Below are 21,849 nucleotides of genomic sequence, written 5' to 3' on the forward strand. Positions count from 1 at the left end.
GACAGCTGTTTGGACCAGACGCATACGTGGCGCCACCCGGTGGCAGAAAAAATTTCAAAAACCCTCATTGTCCAAAAAATACAGTGGTGGTACCGTATATTTTGTACTATTGACAGCTCTGTTTTCCAAGGGAAAATATGATTCGTTGTTTATTCTGGCTGTCATCAACTGCACCAAAAATGAGGGGAGATAATTATTTTTTTCCTAGGAAATCACGAAATAATCAAGCACTTTCAGGATCTCAGGATGTTTGCCGGGTGTGGGATCATTAGATTTTACATTTTGTTCTTGAGTTTAAGAAATATTCCGAGAATGTAAAGGTTGTAAAATAACAGCGATTAAATTCAGTGTCTAAACAACCAAGTTACATTGCGTGCCGACAACGCAGTGAAATCTTAATGTTTGCAAGTTCATAAAAGCCGATTTATCCTCTGGAAGTAAGGTACAATGGTACAATAAAACAAAAGAATGCCTACATATTTCTTTATTATTGAATAAATTACAAAAAATGCTATTCATGTAAATTCCATTCAGGCAGTATATCTGCATAAAGATATTCAAATTAAGTAGGTACGCTAAAATAAAACCTACAACCGAAAAGGCCAAACTGCAAAACTTACTGAAAAAGCATACTTTGGAATGGTCCACAAACAAGCCTACAATTTGAGACAAGCGTAACACGTTAATTGAGTAAATCAGTGTAAAAAAGCGATGACTTTAAATACCTAATTAAGTTTCATTCAACGTTTGGTAGGCGAAAATCCATTCAAAACAGTAACTCGATCTCCGTTCTGTATCCGAGATGACGAGACTCTGAACTCGTACCGAATCGATTAAAATAACTAATTGCTTTCTGATGCTGGTTATCATTATGGGTAAATAAAGTATCATTTTTGCTATTCATAATAGTTTCCATGTACAAACAAAACCAGTCAAACGTTGCCAGCAACGAAACATTCTACTGTAATGGTAGTTTTTCTAATCGATTCGAGTACTAATTGATATAACCCTAATCTCTAAAGAGGCATTCGTAAACTAGTGTATAGCGATGAGGCCAGATTCTAGAAGCTTCTGAATCTTGGCAGCGATGTCTGGGTTCTTTAGATGGTCCTGTAGGGCCTGGGGGTCTTGTTGCATCTGTTCGAGGATGCAGCGCATTGCTGGGTCGCGGAGGATCTGTTGCACTTCTGGGTCGGCCATTGCGCGTTTGCGGACCTGCATAACAAAAGATGATCATTAGAATACGGTTGTTTCCAACGAGTCAAAGTCTTACTGTTATTGAACTGTCAAAAACGATTTATTTGATAATGTGCATATACGCGATCTTTGACGTCACAGATTTTTCACGTCAAACTGTATAGGTACTTATTTAGCTAAGAAAATGAAATGAATTATTCCATCAAAACGAGAAATGAAAGTAACATTACTTTAAGGTGTTTTACCAAATGATTATGACAAAGTTATTTATTTTAAACCTAGTTAACTACTATGGTTTAGTTTTAAAAATACCAGAGACAACATCTAACAGTTGTCTACCGGAATTTACTTCGGAGAATGGCACTTAGTCAAGACCTTGACTGTCGATAAGTACATACCTCCTCAGGATTGGAGTTAAGTTGCGTGGAGCACGCGCGGTAGCCCTCCAGCGCTTCAGCATTGCTGGGGTCCAGCTCCAGCGCCTTCTGGTAAGCGGTCAGAGCTTTCGAGTGCTGCTGCATACCCTGGAAGATTGGAATTTGTGTTTGAGAAATTGGTTGAACTAGAAATATGTAAGCTGTTGTTTTTGTACCAATTCTGGCTATTGGATAGAAGCGGAGCTGGTGTACATTGAGTCTCGATTGATTTTATTGGTTGCAAAATTATAGATTACATATTTGACGACTCTTAAGTTAGTTAACACCTTGAACGCCAACTACCTTATTTAGAAAGTGGTCTTCAGAGTGCCGGCTTTTACACTAGGTTTAAACCATCGATTTAAACCCGGCTTATACACAACCGGCCCGGCATTTTAGTGTAAAAGCCGGCACTTTTTAAGTCCAAATTTTATAATACGGTAGCAAGTGTACACCAGAATAGTTTTCTATATCTGGGACCAACGGCGACACCTTTATTTATATTTTACACTTTTTATACTATTTATATCCCTATTCCTATCTTTACACACCATAACAATGAGGCCTCTACGACAGTGGCGTTTTGCGGACATGCAAGTATCAGCGGCGTGCGCGCTGCGCTTACGCTGCGTATGTGCTGCGGGCACGCCGCGGTCACGCCGCGTGGGAGCGGTCAACTAGAACGGAAGATACATCATAGAAATGTTTTGTCGGTAAAACGCCAGTGTGGTAATGAAGCCCCTTTATAATGTGAATAACACGTAAGTATTGGGATAGTTAAAAATGTCCATATAATAAAATGTTAGGAAAAATATCTAGTGAGTACTAAACAGTCTCGCAGAAATTAACGCTACATATTTTTTCTAACATTTTATGTCATGGATTTCCGTTAAGCAACGCGCACGACAACTATTTCCTAAAAAATATGAAACATCTTGACTCAGAATCTTGCAGGTAAACAAAAGTAACAGTTGTGCAGTTTTATCCAACATAACATACACAGCAATTCAATCCTACGTACAAAAAGTTTCGAACCAGAACTAATGATAGTACTGTCTAGCAGAAACATTTTGCGAAAACTAAGAAAATATGCCCACAGAAAAAGGGCGCGAGATTCTAGGCGCTTACTCGATTGCGATTCTCGGCGCGCTGCTGCTATAAAATTATGACTTTTAAATTCATAGTGTAAGCAGAATCCTTACCTGAAGAATCTTCCCCTTCCGGATCCAGCCCTTGATAAACTTAGGGTCGAGCTTGCAGCACTGGTCACAGTCTTTCAGTCCAAGGTCGAAGGCAGCCAGCTTGGTGTAGCAGGCGGCACGGTTGGAGTACAACTTGGGGTCATCAGGGTTGCGCTTGATAGCTTCAGTATAGTGTTTTACTGCTGTGCTGTAGTCGCCTGGGAAATTAATTTGTTTGTTTATAAATCAGCAGTCAAATTGTCTAGCTAGATTCCTACAGAAGATTTTCACCAGTCTTATCTCAATCACAGCAGATTGTTTGTGGATTTGCTAAAAGTAAATGGACTATAAGAATACTAGAAACTCGCACAAAAACGAAGATATTTAGATAAATTGCTACCTGATAAATGATTTCTAAAAACTAACTGATTATCTGTGTATTCAATGAAAAATACTTTTTGATATAATTTCTCACACATGGACGAGTTTTCAGACCTTATCGCCAAAGCACGTAATTTGAATAAAAAAATGTAGTTGATGTATAAAAATGTTAAGTTTATAACTGTACAAGTATTTACAATTTCTCACCTTTCTTAAAGTAATCATTGCCCAGTTCCTTCTCCTGCTCAGCCTTGACAGGGTCCACATAGGCCTTCTTCTCCTCCTCAACTATCCTTCTCTCCACCTCGCTGAGCAAGGTCTTGATCTCCGGAGTACGGTGCTCAGACATGGACTTCTCGAAGTATGTTTTCGCTAACTTCCATTGCTCCATCTTTTTATATGCATTACCTAAAAGAAGAACAGAATTAGGAAAATATATTAAAAGAAGTAGGCTGTGAGATTGTTCTATAAAAAAAATCAGTTTTGGAATCCAAAGCGGATACTCCCGAAACTCCTTTCTGTACCGCCTAAATTGGCAAAGTTGGCAGTCATAGTAGCCTAATAATAGTGGAATGATTACTAATATATAGAAGAAGTACATGTACATGTATAGGAAAATAATATGTGTAAAAAAACCGCAAAGAGGAAAAGAAAGATGTGGATGACGAAAATTCATTTCGAATTGTGCAAATTAGTAATGAGTAAATAATGTCTAAAAGATTTGATCTGCATGAATTGACTCAGCGTGAATGAGTAAAACGTAATAAAAACTAGTTATTGGGACCAAAAACGGAGAAGTTTTAAATTAAAATTCTGTTAAAAATAGAAAGAAGCCTATTAGCCTCATTCTGTCAAAATGCTATCATGTTTATTTTGGCATAATTCATTTATTTATGTGAAACATTTACCAATCATTTAGATATCTATAATAACTTGGATCATTCTGGCTCAGTGCCAGGAACCACATTACCACAAGGACATAAAGCTTAGTCTTCATAGATCAGAATTTCAAACATTTGGGTAAGTCACTTGGCTTGAGTCATTTCGTACGTAAAAACAGGTGAAAACAGGCTTGACGATCTACCCCTTTCCCATCTATGTTTTTTCCCAAAATTCGAAGTATTTTATGCAGGAAAATAACTCGTAAAATAACTAATAGCCAATCGATTGGCCACTAACTTAGGCTTGAGGTTATTGGCTACAATATTGCAAAAAAAAATATATAATGAACTAACTATCCCCACAGTACAGGCATCCCTTGAGAACTATTCATCACTTGTGGCGTTAAAGTGCGACAAAAAAATATTAGGTATTCTAGCCAAAATACTACAAACTGACGTCAATAAAAAAATAAAAAATAAAAATAAAAAATAAAAATCTTTTATTTTCAGGCATCGACGGCCCATAGCGTGTTAGTAAACAGTACAAACTTACAAACTATGTTAGTAGTAACACACAAGTACAAAATAATATAAAATAATACACACAATACATCCAGGATTATTAGAAGATTTATCAAGTCCCATGTCTAACATGCAGCTTGATAAATCTATCCATAACAGGCCCTTCTAGCCTTTCTGAAAATACCTTCAGAATGCTGTTGCTGCTTCCCCTCGATCTGCGTACCACTGATGCCACTTTTTTGCGCATGATCGCGAAATAATCATCAGTGTGCGCATCCGCGAACATCCCTGACGCACTACAGTAAGGTGGAAGCCTCAACAGCGCCCTGAAGGCGTTATTATATTGAATGCGCAGTGCGCTGTCCGCTTTTTGTGTATGATTAGCCCACAGACTGCTGGTGTAGAATATTTGACAAAACGCTTTAAAAAGTGTTATTTTAACCGGTGCTGAACAACCAGCAAACCTGCGCGCCAACATGTTTCCCCTCACAGCCAGCGCCCTGCGCTCCCTTTCCATATCTAGATCGTCTTTTAAATCCTCTGTCACAATATGGCCTAGATATTTAAATTGTGTTACCCTGTTTAGCGGTAACCCGTTCAGTTTTACGTGTGGGATATATGAGGGGCTTTTATTTTTTCCCTTAAAAACCAATAACTCACTTTTCGTGGGATTATACTTCAGCCCATGCTGTTCAGCGTACCTTTCACATATAGTGAGTAACTTTCTTATTCCCCCGATTGTGGGGCTCAGCAGCACCATATCGTCTGCGTAACTTAAATTATTTAAACTTACTCCGTCTACATGGCAACCGACATGAGTGCTGCTGAGCTCAACAAGCAAGTTGTTGACATAAATATTAAATATTCTCGGGGAAGTCAGACCCCTGCCTCACACCACATTTCAATTTATATGGCTCTGATAATGCGTTAGACCATTTAACAAAGTTCCTTTGCTTTTCATACCAGATAGATAATATTGACACCAATGCAGCCGGAACTCCCGCCCTCCGAAGCTTCTCCCATAAAACGTTATATGAAACTAGGTCAAACGCTTTGGAAAGATCTAGGAAACAAGCATACACCGGTGTCTTCCTGTCCGTATAATATTTGACAGTGTGCTTTAACGCAAGTATTGCACTCTCTGTAGACAGCCCGCACGAAAACCGAACTGTGTGTCGTGAAGTTTTGTACAGTTACTCAGGTGCACGTCAAGCACACTGTCAAACACTTTGGCTATTACAGTTGCTAACGAAATTGGCCTATAGTTCCCTTTGTCAGCTATGTCTCCCGTCCGATTTTTACAATAGGAACAACTAACGTATCGAGCATCTCCTGTGGAAGATAAGAATGGCCCATACAAAGGTTTAAAAACATGGTTAATACTCTTGGCAAGTGCACACCGGCATTTTGAAGATGCTCAATGCTGAGCCCATCATGCCCAGGAGACTTTCCCCGCTTCATACATTTAATGGCTGCTTTTATTTCTGTACACGTAAACTTAAAGGGTGCTCCTGACTGAGAAGACTCAGCATCGTTCACCCTTCCCATAGATTCAAGAGGTGAGCTCACAATAAACTGCTCTTTAAATATATTAGCTATCCCAGTGTGGTCACTCTCACCCTCCACGCTAAATGGTAAGCTTGGAGAGACATTGAGCTTTTTAGTACCTTTCCAGAATGTCGAGAAACATTTCTTAGAATGGAGTGAGGCCAATATATCCATTGCAATTTTTTCTTGATTCTTAATGACCCATTTCAGTTTTGATTTAAATATTTTACGACTTAATATCATGTCCTCATAGATAGGCCCACTACTGGGTTCCCATACCACATCCACAATTTAAACTTAGACCTTGCTCGAGTATGTACATCTTTGACATGCTTGTTCCAGCCTTTTATAACCTTATTTTTAATAATGACTTTAGACATTCGATTTACACTAGCTGATTCACTTAATATAGACACTATGTCTTTATACATCGAATCCAACAATAACCTATGATTGATATCATTACAAAAATTATCAGCACAAAGCTCAAAGTCCTTTGGAAAATCTATGTTTTTCAATTTATTGTTGCACATATACGAGTACTCCTTTATTTCATCAGGGCTTCTTTCACCCCATCGTACACCATTAAGTGATGATTCAATTACACAAGTTTTTAATCTAATAATATTTACATCGCATTCTATTTTTAAGGGAAAGTGATCTGACCAAAACGTATTATAAATAACCTCAATGTTTACAATTGTTTTTCCCGCCGCTTGTGTGACAAGACAGTGGTCGAGCCAGCGCTTACACAATACCCTGACGGTTATGAGCAAGTAAGATCATATTTACCAACGTAAAAATGTGTGTGTAATATTATACGTTATCATCGGACTTCCGGTAATTTTAGACCGCACACGTTTATTTAGAGAAGCCACATTAAACACTTATACAGGTTTTTTAAAGTAACTTAAAATTTTTAGGTAAGTACCTTTTGTACTGTCTAATTAATTTGATTGTAAGTTTATCCAAATATTTTTGTTTAGTAATTGGATAGGTATTCATAAAATAATTACCACAGTAATTAAGAGTACTGATAAAGAATGTTATGATTTACTTATCTCATAGGATATTGAACTTGTACTACAAAGATATCGAAGGGACAACGCCTAACAACGCTTGGCTTGCAAGCATGCTTTGCTATACTGCTACAAACATAAATCAGCTCTAAGATTGCACTGTAAGGTTTATATTGCCTTTTAATTTAAAATGGCATCCTTCTATACTTTGCCAGTAGAATGTGTGCCTAATATTTTGTCTAGAGATAGGAATTTCATATTACTTGTATGAGCTCAAAGATAAAATTGTATCTTCAGTAAGCCTAACTAACGATAGATCGAATATTGGGAATGGCAGTTAGTGACCACATATTATCTAACATGTGTGTTATCTTCTAACAGTTGTTATCAGCAGCTGATAAACAAAAACTGTGGGAACAATCACTATAATTAGTGATTTATGAGCTCTCGGCTATTGTTAGGTTTTCTTAGAAAACTGATAGGTCATAGTTGATTAGGTATTTGTGTAAATAATCTTGTAAGATTATAATAAGCTGTGTGGTTATGTAGGACAAAGGAAATTGTTAACATATTTACTATTGTTTGTCTTCATCATCAGTTGGTTCCAGTCTACGAGTGTTTTATAAAGAGCGACTGCCTTTCTGACCTCCTCAACCCAGGTACCCATGCAACTCAAATACCCCTAGGTAAGACTAGTAGTCAGTCTTACTGAGTTCTGACTACTCAAACAACTGGGAAAGTGATAAAATGATAGCGGGTTTATCTTGCCTTCCGAAACACGTGCAGAAATTTTTAACGACAAAAATTAAATTACGCAAACTATTTTAAACGAAAAGAAAAATGGCAATGAACGCTTAGCATACCTAAACATAGCGTAATCCGGTGATACGACATGGTGCATAGACACAGGACATCAAAAAACAGCTGCAGGGCACAACGAGATATAAACTTAAAGTAAAAAAAGGTTCACTCACCAATCCTAGTAAAAGCCTTGGCTATTAACTTGAAATCAGCTCTATTCTCTCTACCAATATCGATGGCCTTCTCGCATTCCTTAATACATTTCTCATATTCTTTCTGTTCAAAATACACGGCGGCCATGTTTGTGTAAAACGTAATATCCGTAGGATCATGTTCCATGGCCTTTTGGTAATGTTTCAAGGCATTTTCTAGATCCTTCTTTTTATAACACTCATTGCCTTGGTCTTTTTCTAATAATGCCTGTCTTCTGTTTTCAGGAAGGTCATCGTATTTCGGTTTCTCTGGTTCTTCCTTCTGAGGTGGTTCCGCAGTCTTTTTTTCCGGTGCAGGTGGGTCTACGTCCATTGGAATGTGAAGGTCTAGACCGAACATGATGCTGATTGTGGTGAGGACTCGTTTGTCTTCCATTTTGGCTCCAAGGTTTTTGACATCGAAGGGATTCTGTGCTATTTTCTGTGGATTTTATGGTATTGCTTAATTAACACAAAATGTAGGGTATGTTGGTTAAATATTAGTTTAAAATATAAATTCCAGTCAATCATTTTATGTAATAAATAAACAGCAATTATTTTGATAGAAATCTTAACTCCTTTGTTTGCAGAACCTATTATTAGTATAATAAAATGGGTAATTATAATGTATGGACAGCATACAACAACTCTATACAATTTATTTAAACAAGTGTGCACAATGAATACTAAGTATTGATTAATTCTTTTCTTTTTGTAGAAAATCAAACAAACTAGTAGGACAGGAATTATGTTTAAAAAGCAAATCTTTTGTGATTTTTCATTTTATAACAATATCATAACTTATAGCTTACTTTTGAAAGTTTTTTTTATAATCCTTTGTCACAAGCTGTTGCTAAGCGACATGCATAATAAAATGCTAATTTATACACAAATCAACAAAATTACTCTGCATAATTGAATGGAAATGGAACTCATAAAAAATCATCAATATAATGAATCATTGTGTCAATTTTATGCCATGATCTCATTAATATCCCATTGTGTTCAATATTTTATACTTTACTACATATTATTTTATTATAAAACAGAAAATAAAGATATGAAAGCCAGCAGCATACTCACTTCAACCATTTTGACATATTCCGGATCGTTCAGCCATTCCTTTGTCTGTGGGTTAGCTCTGAGCTTCTCAAACAGCTGCTCTGTCTTCTGCTTCAGCTCAACAACCTGCTTCTTGACCTCAGCCAGCCCTGAAGCCAGCTGCTCATTACCTGGCTCCAACTCCAGACCCTTCTCGTAAGCTTCAATGGCCTCATCATGACGCCCCAAGTATGCTAATGCTGAACCTTTGCGAGAATACCCCTTACTCCACGTAGGGTTGAGGGCGATGGTCTGGTCGGCGTCAGCTAAGGCTGCGGCGTAGTTCTCGTCTTTGGCGTAGGCCGCTGATCGGTTGCTGTACAGAACGTGGTTCTGAGGATCCAAGGCAATAGCCTCAGTATAGTACTTCACGGCCTCGTCGAACTTCCCCCATGATAACGCCGCGTTACCCTTCTCCTTTAACTGATTTACCTAAAAACGTTACCCATGACAGAATTATTTAGCTACTTCATTCAAAATTCTAATCGTAAAGCGTCGGTATAACCTCTCACCTGTTCCATGATTATTTTTTGCTGACAACTGGTAAAACAATAGGCGCACTTGTAATAAAATATTTATTGCTAAATACTTAAGGTTCTGGCTTCACAATGCTTTCTTTTCTATTTCACTAATTTGTTCGTCGAGTTCAAACAAGCAACACGAAGTCTAGAAATGACACTTCAAATTCGAGAAAATTCTCGCCAAAATGCGATAAAGAACGGCGTTCCAGAATATTTGTACTATATTTAACATTAAAGATGACTGGAAATTATATACGACCCCTTTACGCTTATGTACTTTCATATAAAGCTATCTCGCTCTACAACGTGTGTTTTATTGTTTTTCATTATATGTATATCGTAGCCACGGAAACCAGAACATTCATGATTATATGAAATTGTTACTTTTAAAGTTAAACACAAGTCTTTTAAGCCTGACAGCTGATATTTTTGTTTTGCCTTAAAAACATGGAAATCGGGTGCTGGCACTGCCTTTGATTTTACGCAATAGTTAGATACTTTATTAACTGCATGAAGTTAATATGTTAAATTGCGCATTTGACTGACTATAGTCTGTTTTTTAATCTCGTAGACTAAATTGACACTTGCAAAATGTCAAACTTTCTAATAATTTTGCTAGCTCTGTGGTGCAGTGTTGTACTTACGATACCGGTTCGTTGAATCGTAACTTTTTATCTATAAAAGACGAATTTAATATTCATTCAAAGTTTTATATTTAAAATTCACGTACGTACACATGGCTGTACGACGTGCTACAAACTGCCAGGGATATCTGACCACGCAAAGCCATGCGTAATCATCAAGGATAAGCCCATTATTTCAGGATGACTTATTGTAAAAAGTTACGATTCAACGAACCGGTATCGTAAGTACAACACTGCACCACAGAGCTAGCAAAATTATTAGAAAGTTTGACATTTTGCAAGTGTCAATTTAGTCTACGAGATTAAAAAACAGACTATAGTCTAATATTTTTATAACATAATCTTTATTACACAACAACTTTATTGTAGCTGTAAGTCCAGCAATCCAAATCATATGAATAGCTGTCCAGTTGAATTTGAATTGAAGCCTTCAGAGGAAGCCTTCAGAGAAAGACGAAAGATTCTTCAGAAAGCCATTTTAGCCGTTTGGAGATTATTCTATTATTTACTGTTGGCAACTAATTTTACAAAAAATATTTTCAATATTTTTAATCTGTGCATAGAAAAATGTCTCCTGAGCTGTCCTATGCAGTTTGACGAGTGTTTTATTTTATAATTGCATAGTTTTCTATTAACTAAATCACACAAAATCAGTTTCATACCCACCGCAAGGCTGTGCAACTTGTGGATGTACAAATGGAGCCATGACAGTTGTGTAGTAGTGTCGTCGTAAATCATTTAGTAGGACCGACGCTTGTCACGCTAATCGTTATTTTGTAGTGTTCGTAATTGGTTCCTAAACGTTGTGGGGAATACCAAGTGGTAGTTGGGATCGATGGCGGATTGAGTGCTTCCGCGGTGTGATTATTGGCGGGAGGCGGGCTCCCATAGTTCGGTGACTCATTCGCGGGCTGGTGACTTGGTGATCATGGATACCGATGATGGAGAATCCTCGAGCAGTGGGCCTATGTCAAGCCTGAACAGCCTGTTCTCGTTTACAAGTCCCGCTGTCAAGAAATTGTTGGGGTGGAAACAGGTATGGCTATAAACCTTATCATTACTTCATGTCTCATGTTACTTTTGTGTGAATTTTCCACGAATTTGCAGATTAAGCGGCGTTTTTGGGTTCATTAAACACTAGGTGAATGGTCTTAAGTCTTCAAAAGCAGTATATTACTTATATTTTGTGCTAGCTGATGAGAAACTGTGAAAAAGAGTATCATGTTGTTAAGCTTACAGAAAAGTTGTGTGCTGTTACACATTCTGTTAAATAATATCACTTTCGAACCTCATATAAGTTAGCATAGCTTTCCTATGTTGCAAACAAAAAGTATGAACAACTCTTGTTATGTGTATCTAATATTCCTTCTTGTCATGTGAGTTTTTCACGATGGTAGCAAAAAAAAAAAAACAAATATTGTTCAAATTGCTTTCAGTATCAAGTTGTTGATCTTAGGGCTGATTTTTCAATCGCCAGATAACTCCTATCTGAGGAATATTTTTAACGTTTTGACAGCTTTTGTATGGAAAATATGTCAAACCGCCATATTTATTCCTCAGATAGGAGTTAACTGATGATTGAAAAATCAGCCCTTAGACTTTTTCACTGTGTTGGGGTTGGCTTCCAGAGTCTAAACCTTAAGTAGCTGCCTACTAGTGTTTTACATGGAAATACTGCCTATCTGACCTTCTCAACCCGGTAACCCGGGCAACCTGATACCCCTTGGCAATACTGGTCGTCAGAATTTTGGGCTTCTGACTCGATGTACAGACTGCTAAAGCTGTTCAAATGACAGCCAGTCTGTCTAAAAAAATATTACCTACTGGGAGTTTTCTATGAAAAGTTATACTGATCCAGTGACTGAGTAAATGAGCCAATCATCAATATCAGCCTTTTGTCCCTCACAGGGGCTGCAGGGCACAGGTCTTCTCATACAGAGAAAAAATGAGTGTTAATCACACCAAATCCTAAGTTCAGTCAGGTTTATGCACCAACACATTTGCATTATGATAAACCAGTTGCAGTTTCATCTACAACCTGCGGAAACTACTTCCCCATACCCAGATTAAATATAGTCTATGTCACCTAGACGTAGTGTAGCTTTTTTACAAAACAAGTATGTATATGGGATGCAACTAACATTGTGGAATAAACAGTTTATTATAATACTTTATTTTCAAGAACCATATAAGACACTATTTATTCTTGTCTTCTTTTCTTCAGAGCCTGTCCTAGCCATACATTCGCACACAAATTATATTCTATCTGTTGTACCTACTACAATTTCAAAAATGCAACAACTTTATCACACAATCTTATCAGTCAAATCAAAATCTATATCATTTGATTTTCAATAATTTATGGACTGTGATTATAAACTTGCTTCCCGCCTTGAGAACAGGCAGTTCCCGAGTTCTTTACCTGGATCAATACTATGTAACTTTATGGATTAAACTTCTAACAGTCACAAAAATAAACAGTAGTTATTGACAGTGTTATGAGTCATCTTGACACTCAGTTAATTCTTAGTAACTGTGATTCATAGCTTGTTTACTATCACACAATCGGTTTTCTTTTACTTAACTCAAGTATTATTTAAGGAAAACATTTCAATATTTACCTACCTATTTGATTTTATTGATACATGTTTTTACCTTATATTATTGATTTTAGTTTTTAATTCAAAGAAGTAGTGTGTGATTATCCTGTTTTTGTTAGGACCAATTATGTATGTTGTGGTTATTTTGACAAATATTTGTTATTTAAACTTTATTTAATTTATGGCATTAAGCTTCTGCCTACTCTTTCACAAGAATGTAGTCAAAATTATTTTTAAAAAAATGAGAAAACTGCTCGTAAATGGGATGTAATTATTTCATTCCCTGGAACACTTATAAAAATTTAACTTCAAAACATGCAGTAAACATTATGATGATGATGAAAATCTTTTAAATCAGTTAAAATTGCAAAATGACTACTATCTCAACAGCTTAAGTTAATTTTGTTAATTATGTAGATGTAAATCACAAAAATATGAAGATATTATTTACATTTAGTTAAAATATAAATGTCCAGAGAAAACTAGCAACCATCCGTACCCACTAATTATGTTAAGAAAGTCTAGAACTGGTATATCAACTAGAAAAACCTGTGTAAAATGGTGAAATTCTAACATTTTAATGATGCACTTTACCATGAGTCTTGCATTACTAATGTGGCGTTGTTGACAGATCACATGCTTAGAATTAATGATCTATGTATCTACTAGTCTGCCTAGTTTCCTTCCTCACGGAAAACCTGTATGTCATTAAAATACTGATTACTGTCTAGCTTTAGGCCTGGAATTTTATGTCTTTGGTCCTATAAATTGACGTAATTATTGACATCCTGTAAAATAATAATTCTAAATCTTATAAAATGTCGAATTATAACTAGCCATGTTTGTTGTTTCGGCTGCCACTGAATCCGATTGCTGTCGTTTTTTTGCAAGCCTAAGCTAGCATATATGAGAAAAAAGTTATCCCAAAATGTGTACAAAAGATGTGATGAATCACTTAGGAGTATGTACAGAGAAGCAATTTTTCTAACTTCAAACATTTACTTTACAGGGTGATGAAGAAGAGAAATGGGCGGAAAAGGCAGTGGACAGCCTGGTGAAGAAGTTAAAGAAACGGAAAGGTGCCATCGAGGAGTTGGAGCGAGCGCTGTCATGTCCCGGCACACCGTCCAAGTGTGTCACTATACCTAGGTCCCTTGATGGCAGGTTGCAGGTTCGTGGCTTACATTTTATACCTAAACTTGACCTTTCAAATGATCTAAAATTTCTTTCCACACATGGAAATTATAACTTTTGTAAATAATTTCTAGTATTTGAACTGCAAGTTGTAGCCCAGGGTTGGTCTAGTTTGACTTGTATATTCCTCTTACTATTAAGTTTATCTATTAGGTTTTATATGTTCTGCAGCTTTGGAAAACACCTTAAGATCAATCACTAACATTAATCTTAATAATTCCAGGTATCGCACCGCAAAGGTCTTCCTCACGTGATATATTGCCGCGTGTGGCGCTGGCCCGACCTGCAGAGCCACCACGAGCTCAAACCCTTGGAGATCTGCCAGTACCCGTTCAGCGCCAAGCAGAAGGAAGTATGCATCAACCCCTACCACTACAAGAGAGTCGAGAGTCCTGTCTTACCGCCAGTGTTAGTACCTAGACATTCTGAATTCGCTCCAGGCCACTCTTTACTACCCTTCCAAAGGACTGCGGAACCTTCGATGCCTCATAATGTCTCCTACTCCGGTTCAGGGTTCCCTCCATCGGCTAGCTCAGAGCTTCCTGACACGCCACCTCCAGCGTATTCCCCACCTTCTGACGACTCAGAACCGCCAGGAGAAGTAGCTCCGGTTTCCTATCAGGAGCCACTTTACTGGGCCTCTGTTGCATACTATGAGCTGAACTGCCGTGTCGGCGAGGTTTTCCATTGCAACTCCCATTCGGTGGTGGTCGATGGCTTCACGGATCCTTCGAATAACAGCGACAGGTTCTGTTTAGGACAGCTCAGTAATGTGAACAGGAATTCGACGATTGAGAACACCAGACGTCATATAGGGAAAGGAGTACATTTGTACTACGTAGGCGGGGAAGTTTACGCGGAATGTTTATCGGACGCCGCCATTTTCGTCCAGAGTCGCAACTGTAATCATCATCACGGTTTTCATCCTTCTACGGTGTGTAAAATACCTCCCGGCTGTTCCCTTAAGATCTTCAATAATAGAGAGTTCGCCCAACTACTGTCCCAAAGCGTGAATCACGGTTTCGAAGCGGTCTACGAGCTGACGAAGATGTGTACGATTCGTATGTCGTTTGTGAAAGGCTGGGGGGCGGAGTACCATCGTCAGGATGTGACGTCTACTCCTTGTTGGATAGAGATCCACCTGCACGGGCCGCTGCAGTGGCTGGACAAGGTGCTGACGCAGATGGGGTCCCCGCACAACGCCATCTCGTCGGTGTCTTAGCCGCGTCCCCACTACTCGACAACCCCCACCGTACTTTGGTATCCGGTATTAAAATTCTTTAATCTCAAAAATCATTTCAACCGTTGCATTTTGTATTTTTAACGTGACAGAATATTTTTAATCGTTTTTTTAATGTTTTGTGTTGTAATAAAGCCCCAATTGGCATTTTACAATTATGCAGCTCAAACCATGTGTCCAATTTATTGAATCGTATATTATAAGCGTATTATAACGAATAAAGACATTAAGGTTTACTATGCTCGTCAATATAATTTATGACAAGGTAAAAAAGATATTATTGGTGTAAATAAATAATCTTAAAAACTTTTTGGTAACGTCAAGCACAAAAGTTTAAGTTTCGCCATAAATTCGTTCGATATTGATGATATTATTTTAGTATATTATTATAAATATATTATTAAGATAAGACATACATATATATGTAAGTTTCGTATACTTTGTATGAATAGCTTAGATTTAGTTTTAATGCAATTTTTATTTTTAACTAACATTTGAATCATGGTTTTGGTTTTGTGGCTCTTTGTGTAAAATTGTTGCGCTTTCGCATAAATATACAACAGATCAATATGAAACACAATCTATATGAAATATTGGTAAAAACTATAAAATAAGTGTAAAAAATACAAACATTTAATACAATAATGCCATAGTAAATCTTCACAATAAGAATAAAATGGAACATTGGATGACAATAACATTTTATACAAATAAACCACAAAACTAACAGTAGGTATAGTGTAGCGACGAATATGTGTTCTATATATTACAGTAATTGTATTTATATTTTATATAGGTATGTCAAATTCGTTTTTTCGACTCGCAACTCCTATTGAGAGAATTTATATAGATTATAAATATATTTTAGAAGAGAGGAAGAGAGAAAGAGTATGAGTCATACAGGGTTTGCGTGCATGCAAAAGAGAAAGAGTATGTTAGAAAAGGTTAACAAAACGGTATGTTTTAGTGATGTTATGAGTCGAAAAAATATTATTTGCAAATAATTTTAAATCGTGCCATCATAAAAGTTGACAGAATTAATTTTGTCATGTAAATTGTAAAATCTGAACGTTGCAATTTCATTTTATAGATTGTTTTGTTCGTAGTTATTTTATATTGTAAAAAGATGTTTTGTTTTTTAAATAAAATTGAGGGAAGTTTTGATAAAATGTAAAGTCGAAATTCAATGCAAAATTTTGGAATCTAGTTGTTTAGGGATGACAGTTTTATAAAAAAAAAATATAAAGAATTAAAACCAAATCAGGGACATGTACAGAGTAAAGAAAAATGTGATTGATCTCAAAATATTAATAAGAAATGATTTAGTTCCTCAAAAAGAGTGACTGTTTCGTGTCCCAGTTAGTAGAGGTATAGATAACTTATATATTTTCTATTAAAATATTGCAGTGACTAACTTTTTCAAAACTCGACTAATCACAAGCCAAGTAAAGTCTTTTATATTTGTCAGATCTATTCTGCTGACTATATTACCCTGGTTTTGCAACAAAAGGGTATTTAAATCAATTTTCTTATTAATTCTCTTCAATAATCACATAATTAAACAAAACAATATATACCATTGTAATAAAAAAAAATGTAATAAGTTCCCGTGAATTGTCAATGTAGTCTATGATACATAGACAATATTCAATTACATCATTGCACAGATACGAAATGAAATTAAACAAATGAGTCTTAATGAAATTCATGATATAACTTATTATAGTGTGAAACGAAAACCCAAGAAATATTGTTCATGTATTCAACTTTGCTTACAGATAGGTCAATACCAGTGAATTCATATTATACTTGTTAAAATGAAAATAGAACATAATGCCTCTGCATTTAAATAAATATACAAAACTAAAAATCCTAACCTATAAAAGGGTATATGGATAATAAACTTGAATATTTCAAACAAATAAAATCTAGTGACTAACAAAGTGTCTTAAATCCATTTTGTAATAAATTAGCGTCAATAAAATACGGTTTTCATATACAATTGATAGTGTTGTTATAAAACTGATGGCCTCTGAATGTGCCTAAATGTAGTTTGTATGACCGTCCACATAAATAGCTGCTTTTTTGTACGGATCTTGTCAATTAGTGATCACTTTGTATGAAGGTGCGATTAGAATGCAACTGCTGACCGCAATTGCAGCCTCTGCATGAACTCGGTCGATATCTGCAGGCGACTGCACGTGCAACTGCCGCTTCGATCCAAAACGGTTTCATGTAAATACATACAAATCAGTAATTAAGTCACGGCGCGTGCGGTCGACAGTTGCAGTCAAAATGTACCTTAGGGGTAAAGCATGGGTCGTTACCCCCCGCTTTAAAAATAAGGGTAAACTTAGAGACAATATGCCTTGTTGTTGGACTTTTTGTATGCTCATTAGTGCAAGTATGCAATTGGTTTCAACGATGAAAAGAACATTAGTCAAGTAATTATAAAAAAGATTCTTCTAGATTTTGATCCCTGGAATAGAGCATTTATATAAATGACATGTGTGACAAGATCCATATAAAAATCAGTTACGTATATAAAGTATACTTCGTATATATTTTTCTTTTACAAAATGTTATTCCATATATAACATATTGGCTTGTTGTCATAATACATGCAAACTTATTTATATATTATTATTATAGTGCCTTTTAAACTCTGAACTTCGACGAATGCCTTATTGTTTTAATTATTACATGAGAATAGTATTCATATTATATTTGGAATTATCTACGATATTGCATTTTTGTTTTAATTTTTTATTATAATTTGACCATAATTTTAATAGTGCCTATTCTTATAAATTAGTATAAAATACCATTTGTATGCCTTATTTTTCGAATTCATATTTTTATTGAAGTTGTGTAAAAAGTAGTTGGTAAATTTTGACAAAACGTTTTAATTACGAAAAAGAAAACAGTAAGTGATGTTCTAAAATTACAAAAATATATGAACAATAAAACAGCACCTTGTATGGGTAACGCCAGTTGTCATTTTTTACCCAACTACTTTTTAAACAACTCCCTGTATATGTCTGTTAAAAAACGTAGAAGTCTGTATACTTATTGCTGATATTACACTGTATATTTAATACTTATTTTCGATTGACTGTACCAATTGATGGAACAATAATTTTTGAAAAAAAAAAAACTTACAGGTAAAACCACTGAGGAAAATGCATGTTATATTAATCATTTTAGCCAAGTTAGTGCCCAGTAAACTATGAAGCAGTAAGGGCCGTTATTTCAATTGTCAGTGGAATGAATATAACGGTTTGACATACTTTATGTATATACAAACACTGCTAAACGTCAAATAGTTTCTTGGAGATGGAAAAATTGGCCCTTAAAAAATATTTATGAATTTATTAGTACAATCTGTAACAAATGGACTAAAGTTAATTTAGCGTAATTTTTTCTTTCTCTTGGTACAGTCGAATCGAAAAACAAACTAAAATACTAATAATGGTTATATGTGCGTCTGTGTGATCCTGTGACGTCAGAGTGGAATGTCTGTTTGTACATAATGTTTTACGACGGTGTGGCTATTGTTAACGTGGTTTTGTTTCGACTGGGTTTGGGTTTGACTTACTTTGATGCTCTCGTTGTTATGGCGTAGTAGATACCTGATTGACCTTAAATATGTCTAAAATATTGTATTGTGGAATTAACCCTCTTCTTTTAAGTCAAAAACGCACAATTAACTTCTACTGAAGATAAGGAATACATTATTTTTTATGTCTCGACCAGATGAGGGGACTACAGAGTCCCGGATTTTTGGAAGGCAAACTTGGGGCCGAAGCCAAAACGCTGAAGCCCTTTTGAGACAACTTTAACTTCATTAACTTCTAATGAAGATAGAAACACATTATTACTACCATATTTTTATTGTTAAATTTTATATAAATCTCCATTTATAAAGAATCACAAAGTGTACCTACTGTAAAAAAAAATATATTATTTTTTATTTAATGTATTTCCGTGAATAATCTGAAAAAGAAAAGTAGTCAAACCCAAAAAGTCTCATGTCTGTTGATTTTGTGAGGTTGCTGTCAGTGTCGTTTTGTCGGATTTAAATGAAGTGAGTGTTATGTGGCTCTCTTTCCACTGCAGTGAAGCATAGCTTTATTAAAGAACGCACAAGTTTTTGTAACACCGATGTAAATATTTTCTTATTTAAACCAGCCATTTAGGTTTCATATTTTCAAGAAATAAAATCATTATTTTTAATTATAAATAGGTAATACATGCGATCACTTTACATAAAGTATATTTTTAACCGACTTCCCAAAAAGGGAGGAGGGTTTCAATTCGTCGGGATATTATTTTCTAAACGCTATGGTTGTAAAATAAACCTAATGTTCCACTGCAGTGGTTGAGGAGCTTTCTGTACAAAATTGTGAATGTTTCGCTCTATAACTGTAAGATAGGTGTAAGCGCATAGAAGCCATTGTTCATGTAATTTTTAGTATATTTTTTCTCTGTTTAGCAATTAATAAAGTTTCTTTTATTGATATAATTTTGTGTCTTTTATTTTGACCAAAAGATGTACCTAATATTGAATCTTTGATCCCCGTACAGAACAAATATTCTCAAATCCGCCTAATGACCCCATAATGAGTAGCATTGGGGAATAGTTCTGTTTTCTCCTAGGCACAGACAATTTCCAGACACCGGGCTGCTTTGTCGATGTTTCTAAAACTCACAACACGACCCAACCAGGTTCGACCCGATCCAGGGATTCGAACACAGGATGCCAGTCGCTTTTACGACCACTGCGACCAACTGGGGCCCGATTCTCCTAAGTTATCAATGTATGTTATATATGTTTGCAATCGTAAATCATTTGCAGACAAAATGATTCATTATTGAATGACAGAAAAGGATAAAAACGTTTATTTCAAAGAAAAAATAGCGGAATGCCACATACGCTTCAATCGTAATCGAGTCGGGATCGGATCTCAGTCGAATCGAGTCGAACGTCAATCGTATGTCGCTTAAGTATAAAAGGCGCGGCTCCACCGCAGTGCACGCTGTGCACGGACACGCGGCGCATTTTAGCTGCGTGTATTCATTTGTTTGACAACGTGGGTCTACGTTTCCACTGAAGTACACGAATATGACCCACGACTATGTATAGCGTGGCACGGCACACGGGTAGACCCACGCTGACAGCGTTGAGCTACGTAACCGCTGACAACAACTGCTCTGCGATAACCGAGCTGTACATAGTCGTGGGTCTTATTCGTGTACTCCAGTGGAAACGTAGACCCACGTTGACAGCGTTGAGCTATGTAACCGTCTATTCGAGCAAGCCACGCGTGTATCAATGACGTCAATTCATGCGTAGCCTCTCCGTGGGTTGCAGTGGACACAACCACATACATTTTCTTACAAATCGAAGCTTAACACATGTGCGTAGCCTCTCCGTGCACCGCGGTGGAGCCGCGCCTTAATTAGGAGAATCGGGCCCTGTGCAGATGCGTAATGAGCTATTTGATCAAATTGCAGCTTGCAAAACCAATGTCAGTTTGTCGCAACATAGGAACCAAAACTATGCCACTAAATCATACATAACACCATAGGTGTAACAAGTGAAATAATAATGCAATTATCGGTAACCGTTTCGTATAAGTTTGTGCGACGCATACAAATGGCGGCGGTGTCATGGCCGCCCGCGCACGCGCGTTGCAGACGTAATGTGGAGAAAATTTGGCGGCAAGTCCTCGAATTTTCTGCTAATTCTGCTGTTGTTTGTCTTATTTATTTATTTGATTAGCGTTTAAGGACATCGATGTTAGGTATGGTGTCTATTTTGTTATTATATGTCCCACCTAATTAGGTTTTCATGCATACTTCGGGGAATTCCCATAAAAGCTGATGGAAACCGTGAAAATTCTCCCTAATCTTGCTGCTAAAATGCTGTGTATTTTTAACGGATATGGTTTATTCTGTTGTAGTTTTTGACCAAAAATAGGATCCTAAGAGTAAATTGGTCTTCATAAAATAAGTATCCTGTCTAATGCAATGCCTATGATCTTGCACACTGCCCAAAATTCGGTCTTCGGACCCTCAACTCTCAAGGCGGTTTAATAAATGTTATCAAAACAGGTTCAGTAACACTTGACAACAAGATATTCGATAACCATCAGAATGTGCAATAGCCCTTGGTACACCACTATGTACTTGCATTGGATCCATGCCAATGAATTACGACAGTTTCGCGCTTAGCCGATTACCCTTCGACATTGGGATTTAACAGATACAGACCTTACATGTATCTGCAGTTAGTAGATAGGTACCTACTTAATTTGTATTCTTAGGAACAAATAATAAATAGGTACATGCCTATAGCTATAAGGCTACTTTATTTATGAGGATACCTATCTAGTGTGATTGGTCCCTT

The 21,849-nt window shown here is 36.5% G+C and overlaps 2 protein-coding genes and 1 long non-coding RNA gene across 3 annotated transcripts in view; 2 read left to right on the forward strand and 1 right to left on the reverse strand.

The window, feature by feature from the left end:
* LOC135117698 (uncharacterized) overlaps positions 1 to 21,849 on the forward strand; it is a 115,582-nt gene that overhangs the window by 65,822 nt on the left and 27,911 nt on the right. The window lies entirely within an intron of this gene.
* LOC110382854 (stress-induced-phosphoprotein 1) lies at positions 470 to 9,956 on the reverse strand. Its single transcript, XM_021343558.3, has 7 exons — positions 9,751 to 9,956; positions 9,221 to 9,670; positions 8,120 to 8,579; positions 3,383 to 3,583; positions 2,816 to 3,012; positions 1,596 to 1,721; positions 470 to 1,215 (listed from the first exon to the last, which is right to left on the reverse strand). Exons 1-7 carry the CDS (start codon positions 9,757 to 9,759, stop codon positions 1,036 to 1,038), a joined length of 1,623 nt encoding a protein of 540 aa, XP_021199233.3. The 5' UTR covers positions 9,760 to 9,956; the 3' UTR covers positions 470 to 1,035.
* Positions 10,930 to 19,962, forward strand: LOC110382855 (protein mothers against dpp). The gene is made up of 3 exons (XM_021343559.3): positions 10,930 to 11,439; positions 14,013 to 14,174; positions 14,421 to 19,962. The coding sequence occupies exons 1-3, from the start codon at positions 11,332 to 11,334 to the stop codon at positions 15,417 to 15,419; spliced, it is 1,269 nt and encodes a 422-aa protein (XP_021199234.1). The 5' UTR covers positions 10,930 to 11,331; the 3' UTR covers positions 15,420 to 19,962.

The sequence above is a fragment of the Helicoverpa armigera genome, chromosome 13, assembly GCF_030705265.1.
Source record: "Helicoverpa armigera isolate CAAS_96S chromosome 13, ASM3070526v1, whole genome shotgun sequence".
In the NCBI taxonomy this organism is placed as follows: Eukaryota; Metazoa; Arthropoda; class Insecta; order Lepidoptera; family Noctuidae; genus Helicoverpa; species Helicoverpa armigera.

Bases quoted from the DNA above. Each gene is read 5' to 3' on its own strand.
- LOC110382854 (XM_021343558.3), bottom strand. The intron at 8,580-9,220 runs GTGAGTATGCTG...TAAAATCCACAG, and splicing joins AATATGTCAAAATGGTTGAA to AAAATAGCACAGAATCCCTT. The intron at 3,584-8,119 runs GTGAGTGAACCT...TTCTTCTTTTAG, and splicing joins CAAGGCTTTTACTAGGATTG to GTAATGCATATAAAAAGATG.
- LOC110382855 (XM_021343559.3), top strand. From the start codon at position 11,332: ATGGATACCGATGATGGAGAATCCTCGAGCAGTGGGCCTATGTCAAGC. The intron at 11,440-14,012 runs GTATGGCTATAA...TTTACTTTACAG, and splicing joins AATTGTTGGGGTGGAAACAG to GGTGATGAAGAAGAGAAATG. The intron at 14,175-14,420 runs GTTCGTGGCTTA...TAATAATTCCAG, and splicing joins CCCTTGATGGCAGGTTGCAG to GTATCGCACCGCAAAGGTCT.